Source organism: Numenius arquata, chromosome 9, assembly GCF_964106895.1.
Source record: "Numenius arquata chromosome 9, bNumArq3.hap1.1, whole genome shotgun sequence".
In the NCBI taxonomy this organism is placed as follows: domain Eukaryota; kingdom Metazoa; phylum Chordata; class Aves; order Charadriiformes; family Scolopacidae; genus Numenius; species Numenius arquata.
The window spans coordinates 60,539,866-60,553,326 of record NC_133584.1 but is presented as its reverse complement, the minus strand read 5'-3'; the positions used below and the strand labels follow the sequence as shown (position 1 = coordinate 60,553,326).

The 13,461-nt window shown below is 50.8% G+C and overlaps 1 protein-coding gene across 3 annotated transcripts in view; it reads right to left on the bottom strand.

The window, feature by feature from the left end:
* NCOA1 (nuclear receptor coactivator 1) overlaps positions 1-13,461 on the bottom strand; it is a 66,376-nt gene that overhangs the window by 36,939 nt on the left and 15,976 nt on the right. For all 3 annotated transcript variants that reach the window (XM_074153025.1, XM_074153026.1, XM_074153027.1), the window contains exons 3-4: positions 11,774-11,782; positions 2,617-2,705 (exon numbers count right to left, since the gene is read on the bottom strand). In XM_074153025.1, the coding sequence (XP_074009126.1) occupies positions 2,617-2,705; positions 11,774-11,782 (98 nt within the window). The remainder of the gene's footprint in view (positions 1-2,616; positions 2,706-11,773; positions 11,783-13,461) is intronic.

Genomic DNA, 13,461 nt, shown 5'->3' with positions numbered 1-13,461 from the left:
GTCCCTTCCAACCCCATATCATTCTGTGATTCTGTGCATCATGATCCTGCGACTAGACCTGGCCATATCCTGGAGCGGGAGATGGTTCAGGGAGAGAAGAAACTCGTGATGCCCCCAAATTGGTACCCACAGCATCACCCTCTCCTCCCCTTCCTCCCACTTGCCGGTGCCAGCAGAGAGTTCCTCTGATGGAGATCATCCAGGCCTTATTTAATGCAGTTTCTAAAAATCAGGTTTTGCTGTGGAGCAACATTAAGTGCAAGAAACAGGAAGCATTTAAAAAAGAAAAAAAAAAGGGGGGGGGGTGTGTGAAGAAAGAAATCTTTTGTCAAAATGGTGCTGGCAGATCGGCTGCAATTTTCCTTATTCCCAGCCGTTGCCAAGACAACCAGCTTTTGCACTTTGGGCGCCCAAAAAAAAGAGACCCAGGCTGGATGGTAAACCCACCTGGGTTCTTCCCCCCAGGAGATGCTGGTTTTGGGGGGCCGGGGGAGCAGGGAAGGGGCAGGGGAGCTCCAGGGTGGCAGCCAGTGGGGACCCAGCTTCCACACCCCCTCCTATACCCCCCCCCATTGCCCCAGCAGCTCCACTGGGCATCTCTCCATGGCTTAAAATATTAAATTACCTTATCAGCTCAACTGCTTATGGAAGCCAGGCTCAAACGACAGGTCAAGAGGCAAAAAAACTTCCTAAATATGAACGAGATACTTTTTAATAGCCCTTTTTATCTCCACCTTTCCGGGTTTGGAAACCCCGACAGAGCCCAGGGCACCCAGAAGAAGCTGGAAGTCATTTGGGGAATGTTTTTAGGCACGGGAGGCTGCGGATCGCTTGGGGACCAGCGAAACCACTAATTGCTTCTCGCAGTCAATCCGCGTGGAAAATAAACTCGGCGTGGTGAGGGCCTGGCATCCTCCAAGTGCTTCCCGCAGCCAGGGATCCATAGCACAGATCAGGGTCAGCATCTCGGGCTTTGCAAGCAAGGAGACCAATTAGGAAATTATTCCTCAGCCTGTACAGATAATAACCCTCATCTAAACATGGGGTTTAAATCGAATAATCGAGGGTAGGTTGTTTACAAAGCGGCACCGACCCAGCGGTAACGCACCTCTGCATGCCTTCCCGCAGAAAGGACGCGTCCATACCCGACCCAAGCACGGAGGGTGATTTAATACGTGGATTTACGGTGGATTTACGGACCCTGCTCTCCCTCAGCATTTTCTTTGCTCTGCCCCTGCTCCCGTAGGATGCCTTCTCCCAGTATAACCCAAATACCGGGTTTTTGTTGAGGATCTGCCGCCTTCTCCTGCCTCACTTGATATTCCCATGCCTGTCTCTAGCACCCAACGCACCCCTCAAAACCCACGGGCCTCTCCCAGCCTGATTCCTAAGCTCCTTCTGCATTTTCCCCTCCGTTAGACCGAGCACCTCATTAGCCAAGCTGCCAACTCCCCATTAACTCCATCCACGTGCTTCCAGCACCCATTTCCCATTGAGTTTCCAAAACCCAGACCCTTCCTTTGACACCAACTCCCTTCCCGTCCCTTTTGCATCGACTCCTCCATCCGCAGGGTCACCTCTTGCGGAGTTTTATTAATTCTGATGCCTTCACTCCAGGGCTCAGGGGAGACCAGGTCGGTAGGAGAAGGGATTCAGCAGGTCTGGGAAAGCACAAAGCACAGGAGAGCTCCCCAGAGTCTTCCAGTATCTTTCGGAGATACAGAAGAGGCCAAAAAAACGTGGGCAGGGACAGTCTCTCTCCCCAGGAATCCTGAAACCCGGGCTGGCTTCGTGTCTCAAAAATGATGCCACGTCTCACCTCCCAGCTCTTGGGCTCCCAACAGAAACCACGGAGTAAATCACCCGACTGTGTCATGTCGGTAATTACGCTCCTACAGTTAATTAAATGAATCAGATGAGGATGTTGCCTCATTTTTGGTCTTTGAATGTGTAATCTTATCAGGCGGTTTCAATGCGGGAAGGCGGAGCTGGCCATTCCCAGGGAGCAACCCCCCCAGCCCCAAACTCCCCCCCTGGGAAATTACCAGCGGAACGATTTAGGATTTGAAGTTTCTCTCTGGGGCCTGTGATATAAAATAATAACCCTCATATAATTATAACCTTTTCCATACAAGATGGTCCCGTTGGCTCCGACTCTGACCTGAGATTACGGTTTCTGATTTACTGATATCAACCAAGGTGCGGAGCGCCCTCCTCATCCTCCCTGTTTTCCAGAGGATGGAAGGATTCAAATCTCTTGAAAACCATCCATCCACGTCACTTAATTCACCTCCAAATGAGGCCGGGGGCTCAGTTTAATCCACATTTAGAAGCAGCTCAATATTTTAATGCTGATATTAAGAAATTATCCAGAACAGCTTCATCTTAACCAAGCCCAAGCTCCATCAAGCCTGGTTAAGACCCATTTCCCAACCATTGGCTGAAGCGAAGGGCTAAAATCAGTTCAGCCGCCACTTAGGGATGCGGTTGGGTTTAGAGCATCCCAACTCCATCCCCGCTGCCTTCCTTCTCCGTATTTCACTTTCTTGGAGCCCTGCTTTGCTTTGGGCAGTAGCGGGGGTCTGGCAGCACCAGCCAGAACATCTCAGCACCTACCTCCAGCAGAAGAGGACCCAGAGATTCCTTCTCGATCACCCCTTGGCTGCTGGACGAGATGTCGGACTTTTGGACTTCATCATCAGCCGCTTTCTCTGTGGCAAAGGAAAAGGGACGTTTCAGTGAAAAAAAAACCTTCTTTTTACTACTGAATTATTACCAATAATAAAGAAAACACTGACCGCTTGTCGTACAGACAATGCACCAAAAAACTCCAGCATTTTCATTTCAGCCCTCAGTCCCGTGAAGATATAATGTAATTTCTACTCATTTATTAATTATTATAAAATAAAAGCACTAATTAGATCACAACCTACTGCTAGCAGGATGGAAAATCCTGTCTTAAGCAGAAGCCGGCAAAAAGAGACCTCCAAAATCAACATTTTGCAAAGGAAATGGTAGATCCAGTTCAGCGCAACTGATCGGGAACTTTTCGGATGACACTTTTAAGAAATAACCGCCGAGAGGAATTCATGGAGAATGGGCCATGCCAAAGGAATCCTGCCGGAGTAAAACCAGCAGCTCCTACTGCTGATGCGCAGGGAGCATCAACTGGGAGCTGGCAGGGAACATCAGCTGGGAGCTGGCAGGGATGGGGACGGGAGGAGAGCATCCGACACGGAGCGATGCCGCTGGAGGAGCTGTATTGCTGAATAATCCCTTTTGGGAAAAAAAAACCCGAAAAACCGACCCAAAAAACGTGGAGAGAAGGGGCCCTGTTATTTATCTCGCACTCCCCCGGAAGGTGCTAGCCACGTCGCACAGCTACTCCAAGGAATTCAGGGTGAATCCAGCAGCGAAAGGCGGGTGGCAAGTGGGATGTGCTAAAGCCAGCGATGGCGGGCAAGGGAGCCACGATGCCGCTGGTGGTTTGGGGCTGGTTTGTTTTGCTCCTCCACATCCACGACCATTTTCCCCTGGGAAAGCTGGGAGAGCCCTTGAGCCGCTCCAGATGCGATCCAGGAAGGATGGGGAGAGCAGCATCCCCGAATTCCTGGGATGCAGTTGAGAATAAACCCTGATGGCTGGGAGTAACCTGGGGGGCAGGCAGTGCAAGCCCTGGCTGGGAACATCTGGGGCTGCAGATGTATTTGCCAAGAGGAGATTAATTACTGGTTAATCACACAGTTTGGGTGGAATAAGAGCAGAAAGAGGCAAGCGGGAGCTAAATCTTGATGGAGAGGATACCCGCTTCCTTGGTCGGGCATCACTTAACAAGGGGAAAGCAGGGATGGCTCAGATTGCAGATGCTTTTTGCCGCTGAAAAAGGGATGTTTTGCTCTGAAATACGAAAAAGCAAGCTCCTGGGGGCAGCCGGAGGGGCAGGGTATTACCCACTGCACGTGGGTGCCCGCTGACACTGGCAAAGGACATTATCAGCCGCGCAGGGTGCGAAACAGCACAGGAGTCCTGAAGCATCCTCAGCTCAAGCTCACACGGACGGCTTCGACGTGGGTTTTGATTAAAAATGAAAAAGCCTCTCTGTGGCTGGCCGAAAAATTACTTGAAACTTGGTCCTCTATTAAATTTTACACCATTTACAAGCTCTTCCCAGTGACCAGAACCCCAAATTCAGCCCAGCGGCTGAAAATGAAGCCGTGCTCTTTCTGTACAACTGTTAATTGTTGGCATAAAGAAAGATGCTGGGGCCGGGATGCAGCCGGTGACTCCTGGACCACGTGCCCGGTCCAGGGGGATGCAGCCCCGTCCTCACAGGATGCGCTTCCCCGCACAGCAGGAGCAACAATCCTGGGATTTGCCAGGAAACCCAAGGGATGCTCAGAAAAATCCCGAGGCCCAAACACTGGGAGCTGAAGGAAGGAAATTGCTTGAACTGGTTTGAAGAGGGATGGCAGCAAGTTGTGAACTTTATCTCACAGGAGGAGAAGACAAAAGGCTCCTCAACCCACAGGTTGCCTCGTGCAGGACCTGAAAAACCCGCATGTGCATTAATAAAAACATGTTTATCAATCAAATGGACACGTGTATCAACACAGGAGGCTGCTGAAAGAGCTCTGCCCAGCCTGTGTCAGTCCATTCCAACAGGGAAGATGTTTTCTTGGGATAAATATCCGCTGAGTGCAGCGGCGTGCATGCCCAAGGTCAAGCCAAGAGGTTTCTAGGGCTGCTGGAGGTTTCTGGGATGCAAACACTCTTCCGGGATCGCTCCTCTCGGAGCTGCTTCAGGAGCGATGCACGGGATGAAGGACAAAGTCAGGGAAGGACTTTTACCCCTCTTCAATCTACCTTTGGATGTTTCTCTTCCCTGACTTTGTCCTTCATCCCGTGCATCGCTCCTGAAGCAGCTCCGAGAGGAGTGAGCCTGGAAGCGCTCAAGGCTTGCTCTGGCAGAGGTGGCCGCCAGCTTCCCCCACCAATTTATCGGGTAATCGCTGCCTCTGCCTTCCCCTTCACCCGGCGGCTCTTTTCTCTTTAGAAAATGAATTAACCAAAAAGGGTCGCGTAAAACAACAGGCAAGGTGGGCCCCCTTTCCAGCCCAGAGGCGCAGGTTTGGGATGCTCAAGCAACTTCAGGACTTCAACCCAAAAACACCTGACCTGCTACAAACCCACCTTGGGCAGCTCAACTCATCCCCACGTGCCTCAGTTTCCCCTGTTTCAAGCAGAAACCGGAGTCCATCCCATCCAAACCATCCCGCCCAGTGCTGCTGCCTGGATAAATCATGAAGGAGCAGCACCTTCCCAAGAAAAACACCCAAATCCCTTCCAGGAATGGAAGAGCTTCCCATGCGTCCAGCCCCGTGGGAGCTGGTGGGTACCACAGCCTGAGAAACGGCTTTTTTTTCCCCTACTCTTGATAAACTGATGCACTTAGAGGCAATGCACCAGCTTTCAGCTCTAATCTTTTAATTGGGCTGTGGGATGCTCCTCCTGCTTTAGTGGAATAGTTTCACCTGCCGGCTCCGAGCCCGTTATTCCAGAGGATTAACCAGGAGAAGGCTGCACTATCCCCACAGGAGTCCTTCTCCTTCCCACCTTCGCAGCCCCAGGATGCGGGAGCAGACGGATCCCTTCAAGCTCCTGCTTTAACGATCGTCACACCCCAGCGATGCACAACTCCTCCAAACTCTCAGTGCATCCCGATTAAGCACTTCACTTAATGTGCTTTAAATGCAGCTTTTTAGCTTTTCCATCCCAAGTACACAAGGGATACATTACAAGAAAAGTGATGGTTTGCACCTGAAGCCAATAATCTTAATTTTCTTTTTTTTCCAGCGTTGGTCGCCGGCGACAGGCGGATGCTCTCGGGGAGCATCGGTCGCAGGGCAGGCACCCCCCGCGCTCCACACGGCCAAACACAGAGCAAATTCCCCCTTCCCCAGGCTCATAATCTCATTAGAAAGCCGGACAGACGGATCCACGTGAAAAATAAACCAACAAGGGGAGCAACACGAGCCCCGGCGCTGCTGCCCTTGGAGGCTGGAGGGATCCAGCCGGGGGGCTTTGGCAGCCTGGGGCACCGTAAATCCCCATCACACAATAAAAGCCCGACACGCCGACGGCCCCGATTGGAACTTAATTGCTGCAAACGTGATTAAAGCAGTTTTGGGGGTTTTTTTGTTTGGTTTTTTTTTCCTTTGCAGCACAGAAAGGAGCTATTTTAAATGCATTCCTCAAATTACGCCCCGGTTTTCTGACAGTCCGGGTGCCTGTGGAGCCTGTAGGAGCCGCGGGGTCCTCGGCTCTCCAAAAGGATCAGGTCAGTGGACTTGAAACCCTGAGAGAAGTGTTATAACCGGGTCACCCAACGCCATCGATACGGCGCGGGACCCGTTGCCCACTGGGAACACCCCGGTCACTTTGCAAACAATCCCATCCCCCTGCCAACCCCAGCGCAAGCCAAGCTTGGCACGGGGAGAGGTGACATCTCCAGCTCGGCCCCGCTATTTCGCAGCCAGACGAGCCGCCTGGCAGGGATAGGAGGAGGGATGGGGAAGGCACGAGGCTGGTGAGGGATGGGGGACGCCGCTAAAGCATGTTGGGACCGGGAGAGGAAGGACACGCTCGGATGCCCCGATGCTGGAAGCGATGAGCAGCAGCAGGAGTGGGTGGGAACAGATTTTGCACCCCCGAGAGCCTCTCCCTGTCCCCCCAGCCCGGTGGTACCCAGCTGGGGCTACCGGCCAGGATGCTCTATGCATGCAGCTCCTCCCAAGCCCAGCACGGTGGAAGGAAAGGAAAGAGAAATTCGGGAGGGGGCAGAAAAAAAGATGGTGGGAGGCAAGGTGAGGGCTGACGGCAGGGTGACAAGCTGCTGGAAGAGTGGGATGCAGCCCGGGCTGGGGGGGACGGCAGCAAGTCGAGGCCCAACCCATTCAGAGCATTTTCCCCTCTGATTTTAGAAGATATCAGTGTAGAAAGTCCCTTTTTTTGTTGTTGTTAATTACAGCCCAAAACCAAGACCACACATGGGAAAGGCAAACAGCTCATCTGGAGTGTTATTTCTGCTCCCCCAGAAGAGACAGTGCAACATGTACGCCCCTAAAAACTGGCTCAGACCCTCTGCCTCAAAAAGACGCCACACAGAGCAAAGCTGAAGGACGTGGCTTTGGCAAGAGGGTGCCACCACCCCCTGCCCGCACAGGTGTAGGGTCACTGGTGGTTTTCCCTTTCTTGGCCTCTTTTCCCTCTCTGCATTATTATTTTTTATTTCCCCAACCTCCCTAGTTCGCCTTAGTTGCCTCCAGCCCTTTGGCAGGTCTTCTGCTCTTTCCCTACCACCATTTTTGGTGGCCCAGGGCACAGCAAAACCACGTCCAGGATCCTTCTCTCACCTCCCTCTGCTCCCAGACCTCTGCACCTGAAACCTTGGACCCGGAGAAAATCAGGCATCCAAGGCAGGGAGATAATCAGTCACCCAAGGCAGGGAAAAGACAAGTGCTGGAGAGAAGCTGTGAACTCCTCCAGCAGCCATGGCTGGAGACCTTCCCCAGAGCAACACTGAGGCCATGCAGGGTGGAAGCCACAGCCACACAATGGGAAAAGTCCCCCAAAAATGTCTTAACTTACTGCTTTTTACCCAAAACACGACAAAGCCCTGAGGCCAGAAGAGCACCTGCACCCCAAAGGGCTGGAGAAGTTGAGGATGTGCCACCAGAGTGATGGCAGGACCACAGGGAAGGGGGTTGGTGGCTTTGGGGACACCTCCCAGAGCCACTCTAAGGAATAAGGTGTGAGGGGAAGGAAAATGGGGGTGAAGAGGGTGGAGGTGGAGGGGGGAAGATGTCCAGCATTGATGTCCATCTGCCATGTCTTGGGAAGTCAACCCCAGCCCCACAGGCTCCATTGCACGGAGCTTCATCCCCTTCTGTCTCTCCAGCCCTTAAATCTGCACTTTCAAATTAAAATACCACAAGCTGTCTGATTCCGCTCTTCATTTCAAATTTTGCAGCTGAAATGCTTTTTTCTTCCCCAGAAAGCAGAAAAGGAATATCTGAAAAATAATACATTGCACGTGCGTCTTCTAAAGCAAGCCCTAAAACATTCAAAACAGGGTTTTGTTGAGAAATGTCATGAACGTGAAAAATCAGAACAATTGTTTCCACTTGGCCAGCACTAAACTTTTGCCTTGACTTGCGAGAAGTCACTCCCTGAGGAAGCCCCAGCGGAGCCCCCATGGTTGAGAGCATGATGGCCAGTACCCAAACGCTGCCCCGTGCTCTCCAAGGGTTCTTTTCAACCCAAAACTTCTATGGGCAACGTTCATTTTTCACTTCTTCTGATAGAAGCCAGAAAAGTCTTTTGGGTTTGACTTTTCTATTAAAATTCAACAGCTTGAAGGCAAAAAGTCCAAGTGAGGAGAGCGTGCAGCCTTTCCCCAGAGTGTGTTGGGTACCAAGGATGATACCCAACATCAGGGGGAGACGGAGAAGTTCATGTGATGCCTGGAGAACACAATGGATCCCCGTCCCACTCCCATAGAACACAGCTCCGCAGCCTCCCTGGGGGCCATTCCGGCTGAACCCCCCCAAATCTCAGCCAAGATATGCTCTATCTGCTTTTTAAAAGATAAGCGAGGCAAAAAAAAGCCCACATCTGTAATTTCCCAACTGAGGAGCTTCGATTTTTAGTTAATTAAAATCAGATGGAACAGACTCGATGCACCCACGGATGGAGAGCGTGATGGAAAGCTGTGCCATTAATTAGCGCCTACTCCCGGGTTCATCAGTCCAATAAACCCAACAGGAAAAAAAAAAATTGCCATAAAAATAAACTCCTTGGCAGAAGTTGTGCACCAAGTGCACCTTCCAGTGGAGAAAGACAAAATCGGTCTAAAAAAGCCATAAAAGGAGAAAAAGACAATGATATTGATAAAGGAAAGCAGCAGGTAAGGGGATCTAGACCAGAGAAATGGGAATTATTTCATGATTTTTAAATGGTATCTAAAGAGGAAGGCTTGTCTAGGGCTAGGGACATGTTGGGGGAAAGGCTCTGAGCATCACTGGCTGGTGGTGGTGGTGGTGGTGGTGGCCTGGCCCGAGGTCCTGAGCTCACCTTCAGCCTCCTCGCAAGCCCCAGCAAGACCAAGCGCTCTCCTCCCCATCATCAGGGATCAACGAGTAGGGGAAGATCCAACCTCAACCTGGGGACGAAACCAACTTCAAGACCATCCTGTGGGGCACGTGCTTGGACCACAGCAAAGATGGCTTCTTTGGAGATACTCTAAACCAAAATCCAAGCTGTGGAAGCTGAGATTTGCCCAACGCCCACTTATTTAACGTCAGCATATTCACACGGAGGCAGATGCCGAAAACCCAGCCCAGAGTCCTCCCTTCTTCACTTCCACAAATACCAGATTCCTCTCAAACACTGTATGGAAATCAGCAGCTTTTAGGTTGTGTAACTTTTTATTCTAGTAGGAGGAAGGAAATTATCTGATCTATGAATTTAAAAAACTGTGGAAAAATACAATCTGTGAGATTCAGAGCTTGAAAATACCAGCGCAAGAAATAGCAAAGCAGATCTTGGCGTTCAGAAATGGGCACGGCTCCTTCAGAGCCCTGCGCTCGCCTGCTTTACACCATCTCTCGCGATGGTCTGTTGGTGACAAGCCCCTGGGTGCTCCCCAACTCCAGGCAGGAGCTGTGGGACACCAACATCCATCTGATGGAGCACGGGATGGAGATATTTCCACCTGAGCTACTTGTCTCATCTTCCCCTTGCAGCCAAAGCAGAGAAAAAGGCATTTTTAGAGGAGATTTGCCTGAGCCATTTTAAATTCTTATTCTAAAATAGTCTAATTTGGGGAGGCTTGGAGGATGTCGTTATGCCTTAGCCCTCTTCCACAACCAGCAGCCAACCAGTTTTGTTCTCTCTCCTCTTCTCTCTTTTCCAGTGAGAGCTGAACTCCTGACTTCAACCCTGAGCTCCACTGTTGGCCCTGAACAAAATAACCCAAGTAGCTCCAGAGCTGGCAACGCAGCGCTCGTTTCAGCCCCGAGTAATTCTGTGCCGTCCCAGAGAACGTCCTCACTGACACAGACCCAAGTGGTTCTTCAGACGCATCTTGAACCCTTATTCTTCCATCAATGCATGCGCAAAAGAACACATCAGGAGGACACATCTCACCAGGCACAACAGCCAAGGGAGTAAACTAAGCCCTCGGGGTGGATAAAACTGGCTCTAGCACCCATGTGGATGGTGAGGATTGAGGACTGAGGCTGGTGGCCACTCCTGTTGCACCAATAAAGCAGACAGATCAGTGGAGGGGGACAGTGGGACATCCTGCTGCTCTCCCATGTCTCACCTGAGCTTCTTCCTTTGTGGCCAGGCTGGAAAAGTAGTCAAAAAAAGCCATCAAGCATTGATGTTGTACCAGGAACAATGATGGTCCCATCTATTTGTCACGCAAGGGCCCATCCTTACCCACCCACGGCAGCACCAGGAAGTCTCACGAAAGCTCAGGGCTAGTCCCAGCAGATACAAACCTCTCCAACCACTGTATAAAACACCAAATCCCAAAAGGATGAAACCACACAGACTTATCCGTCCACCGGCAGAGATTTGCAGGTGGGACACTGGATTTAGTGATTTCAAGGTAGCTTTTAAACCACATGAGCAGAAGATACAACAGGCTGGTGTCTACATTATCACAGCAGCTTGACTTGTCCTTCCACTTGCCTGAAAAACCTTTCAAAGCCGTTATTTCAAACCCAGGACAGCATCCCACAAGGCTTCAGTGCAATCTGCCACACATTGCTGGTGGCAGGTCCCATCAGCAGGAGGGCTACAGCCACCTCCACCACATCTAGAACCAACCCTGGGAAACAGCCTCTCCTGGAAGGCACCAACCCAACTCCATACCAGGTCTTCAGCCTGGTGATCCCAAGCTCAAGCAGCATTAACCTTCCCTGTGGCTACGGGCTGCTCCCCAGTTTTGGCTGCTCCTCCAACTGGTATTTCCCCTCTTTTCCCAGGATTTTGAGGGCAGGAATTTTGCTCAGTTTTTAAAAAACTTTTTTCGTATTTTTTAAACACTTATCTACCCAGCAACAGGCACAACCAAGTTCCTCAGGACTATACAATGCAAATACATCAACAGTCTTGTTTTAACCCATCACAAAGAACATATTCCAAGGTTGCCCCCATCACAACCAACCACTATGCACTCAACTGAATGGCAACCGGTGACCTCCTTCCACATGAGGACCTCAGGGAGGATGGAAAAGACACATGCTTCCCTTTAATGAGCCTAAAATACAACTCCTCATTAACATTCCCATTTTTCCAGCTCTTCTGCAGCTCTTGCTGGAGTGGATTAAGAAGTTCATTGGCATCTTCTGAGCTGGTATGCCATAACATGCCACATGAATCATAGAATGGCTAGAGTTGGAAGGGATCTTAAAGATCACCGAGCTCCAACCCCCTGCCCTGGGCAGGGACACCTCCCACTAGACCCAAAAGCCACCAGGGTTAGCTTCAACCAGTGCTGTTTTCACGCCCCATGGCGGTTGACCAGCTGGTGGGTGTCTCTTGAAGGACTCTAGATGGACCTGCAAGAGCACATCTGCCCGTGCCCCAAGGGAAAGAGCATCATGTACCATCAGCATACGACAGCACCGGGAGTACAGCCTGTCAACCAACACTGCTCCCAACAACAAACAGCACTTCCTTTGCCAAAGTTTATGTGGAAAACTCGCTTTTTCTGCTCCTGATAAAATCCTTGTGTAATGGCGAAGAGCACAGAGCAGAGCACGCTGCCGCTAGAACAGAAGGAAAAGGGTTATTTCTTTCTGTCTTCACACCTTTTAGAGTTAAACATTAATGGTGTCGAGATGTCTTAAGTAAAAAAAAAAAAAAAAAAAAAAGGCTGGTTGTCTGAACAATGTCAGGAAAAATTATACGGTGCTGAGTGAATGCAAAATTAATGAGCGCTGAATGCTGACAGGAGAGAACAGGCATAAGGAGCCCAGACTTTCTTTATAGTCAACGCTGAGATCAAGCAGGTAGAACATCTCCATCTTGCTGGGGGAAGGAATAAAGGGAGGAAAAAAAAAACCAAAAAAACTTTTATCTGAAACCTGAAGAATTTAATTTGTTCAAAAACTGTGTCAACTCTGCACAGCCAAATCTGCAGAGACGAGAAAGGGCTACATGGAGCTTCCCCCTCCCACCCAACTTTAATTCAGCCCTGGCATAGCCTTCCTTCTCCTTCTGCAGGCATAAAACGCATCGCAACACCCTTTTAATGATCCAACTTAATTAATTTTGCGAAGAATTAGCCCATCTTTTCTCAAGAGTAGCATCTTGGAGCCCTGAGTGCTAAAGTCCATGAGAAGTTCCCGTTAATTCACTCGTGTCAAGCGTTAAACCGGCTTCACGATCAAGTTGCACGGGCACGTCAAATACGTGAACGGCACCGGCAAGGAGACGCCTGCCGAAGCGTGGAGACAATGCGGAGCTGGAGCACGGTGAGGGGGGGCTGACGCTTCCCATGCACGGAGCAGCACTTCCCAATCCTCCCCCCAGCCCTGCTCCTCCAAGCCTGGCTTTCTCCCGCCTCGCCCATCTGTCTCCCCTGGGTCGCAAAGGGAGAGCTGTCAATCTGCAGCCATCGAGGGGATCTATTGGAGGTAAAGGCAGACTTTGTGGTGTAAATGAACCAAAGGGTGGAGGTAATGCGTCCATGTGAGTGTGGTCAGGAGGTGCAAGTGCAGCTCTGTGCCATGAGGTGCTCCTGGGGGGACAGGGATGGGCAGGAGCAAGCCACGTGGTATTGGAAGCTACCTAGAGAAGATGGAGACTCCTGGTATGAAAAGCCACTCAGAGAAGATGGAGACATGTGGTATGGGAGTCTACCTAGAAAAGATGGAGACTCCTGGTACAGGAAGCCACATGGAGAAGATGGAGATGTGTGGTATGGGAAGCTACCCAGAGAAGATGGAGAGGTGTGGTACGGGAAGCTACCTAGAGAAGTTGGAGATTTCTGGTATGGAAAGCCACCCAGAAAAGATGGTGCTGTGTGGTATGGGAAGCCACACAGAAAAGGTGGAGACGTGCGGTATGGGAAGCTACCTAGAGAAGATGGAGTCATGAGGTATGGGAAGCCACCCAGAGAAGATGGACCAAACCACTAAGGTGAAGACTGCATTCTTGTCGATCTGCACAGAGCCTGCTCAGGAGGACCTCACCTCTAAAACGAACTTTAACTCTTCCAGTGCAGCCTTTACACACAGAACTGGGGGTGCTGGATGTTCCCAGTGGGTGCAGGAAGGGACAGCTCTGGGGTGCTCCCCATCAAGAGCCCGGCAGAGTAAGGAACAAGGCTGAACATCCATCCTTCGCTTTCCCCCCAGGAAACACCACACTCACACGATGGGGTTC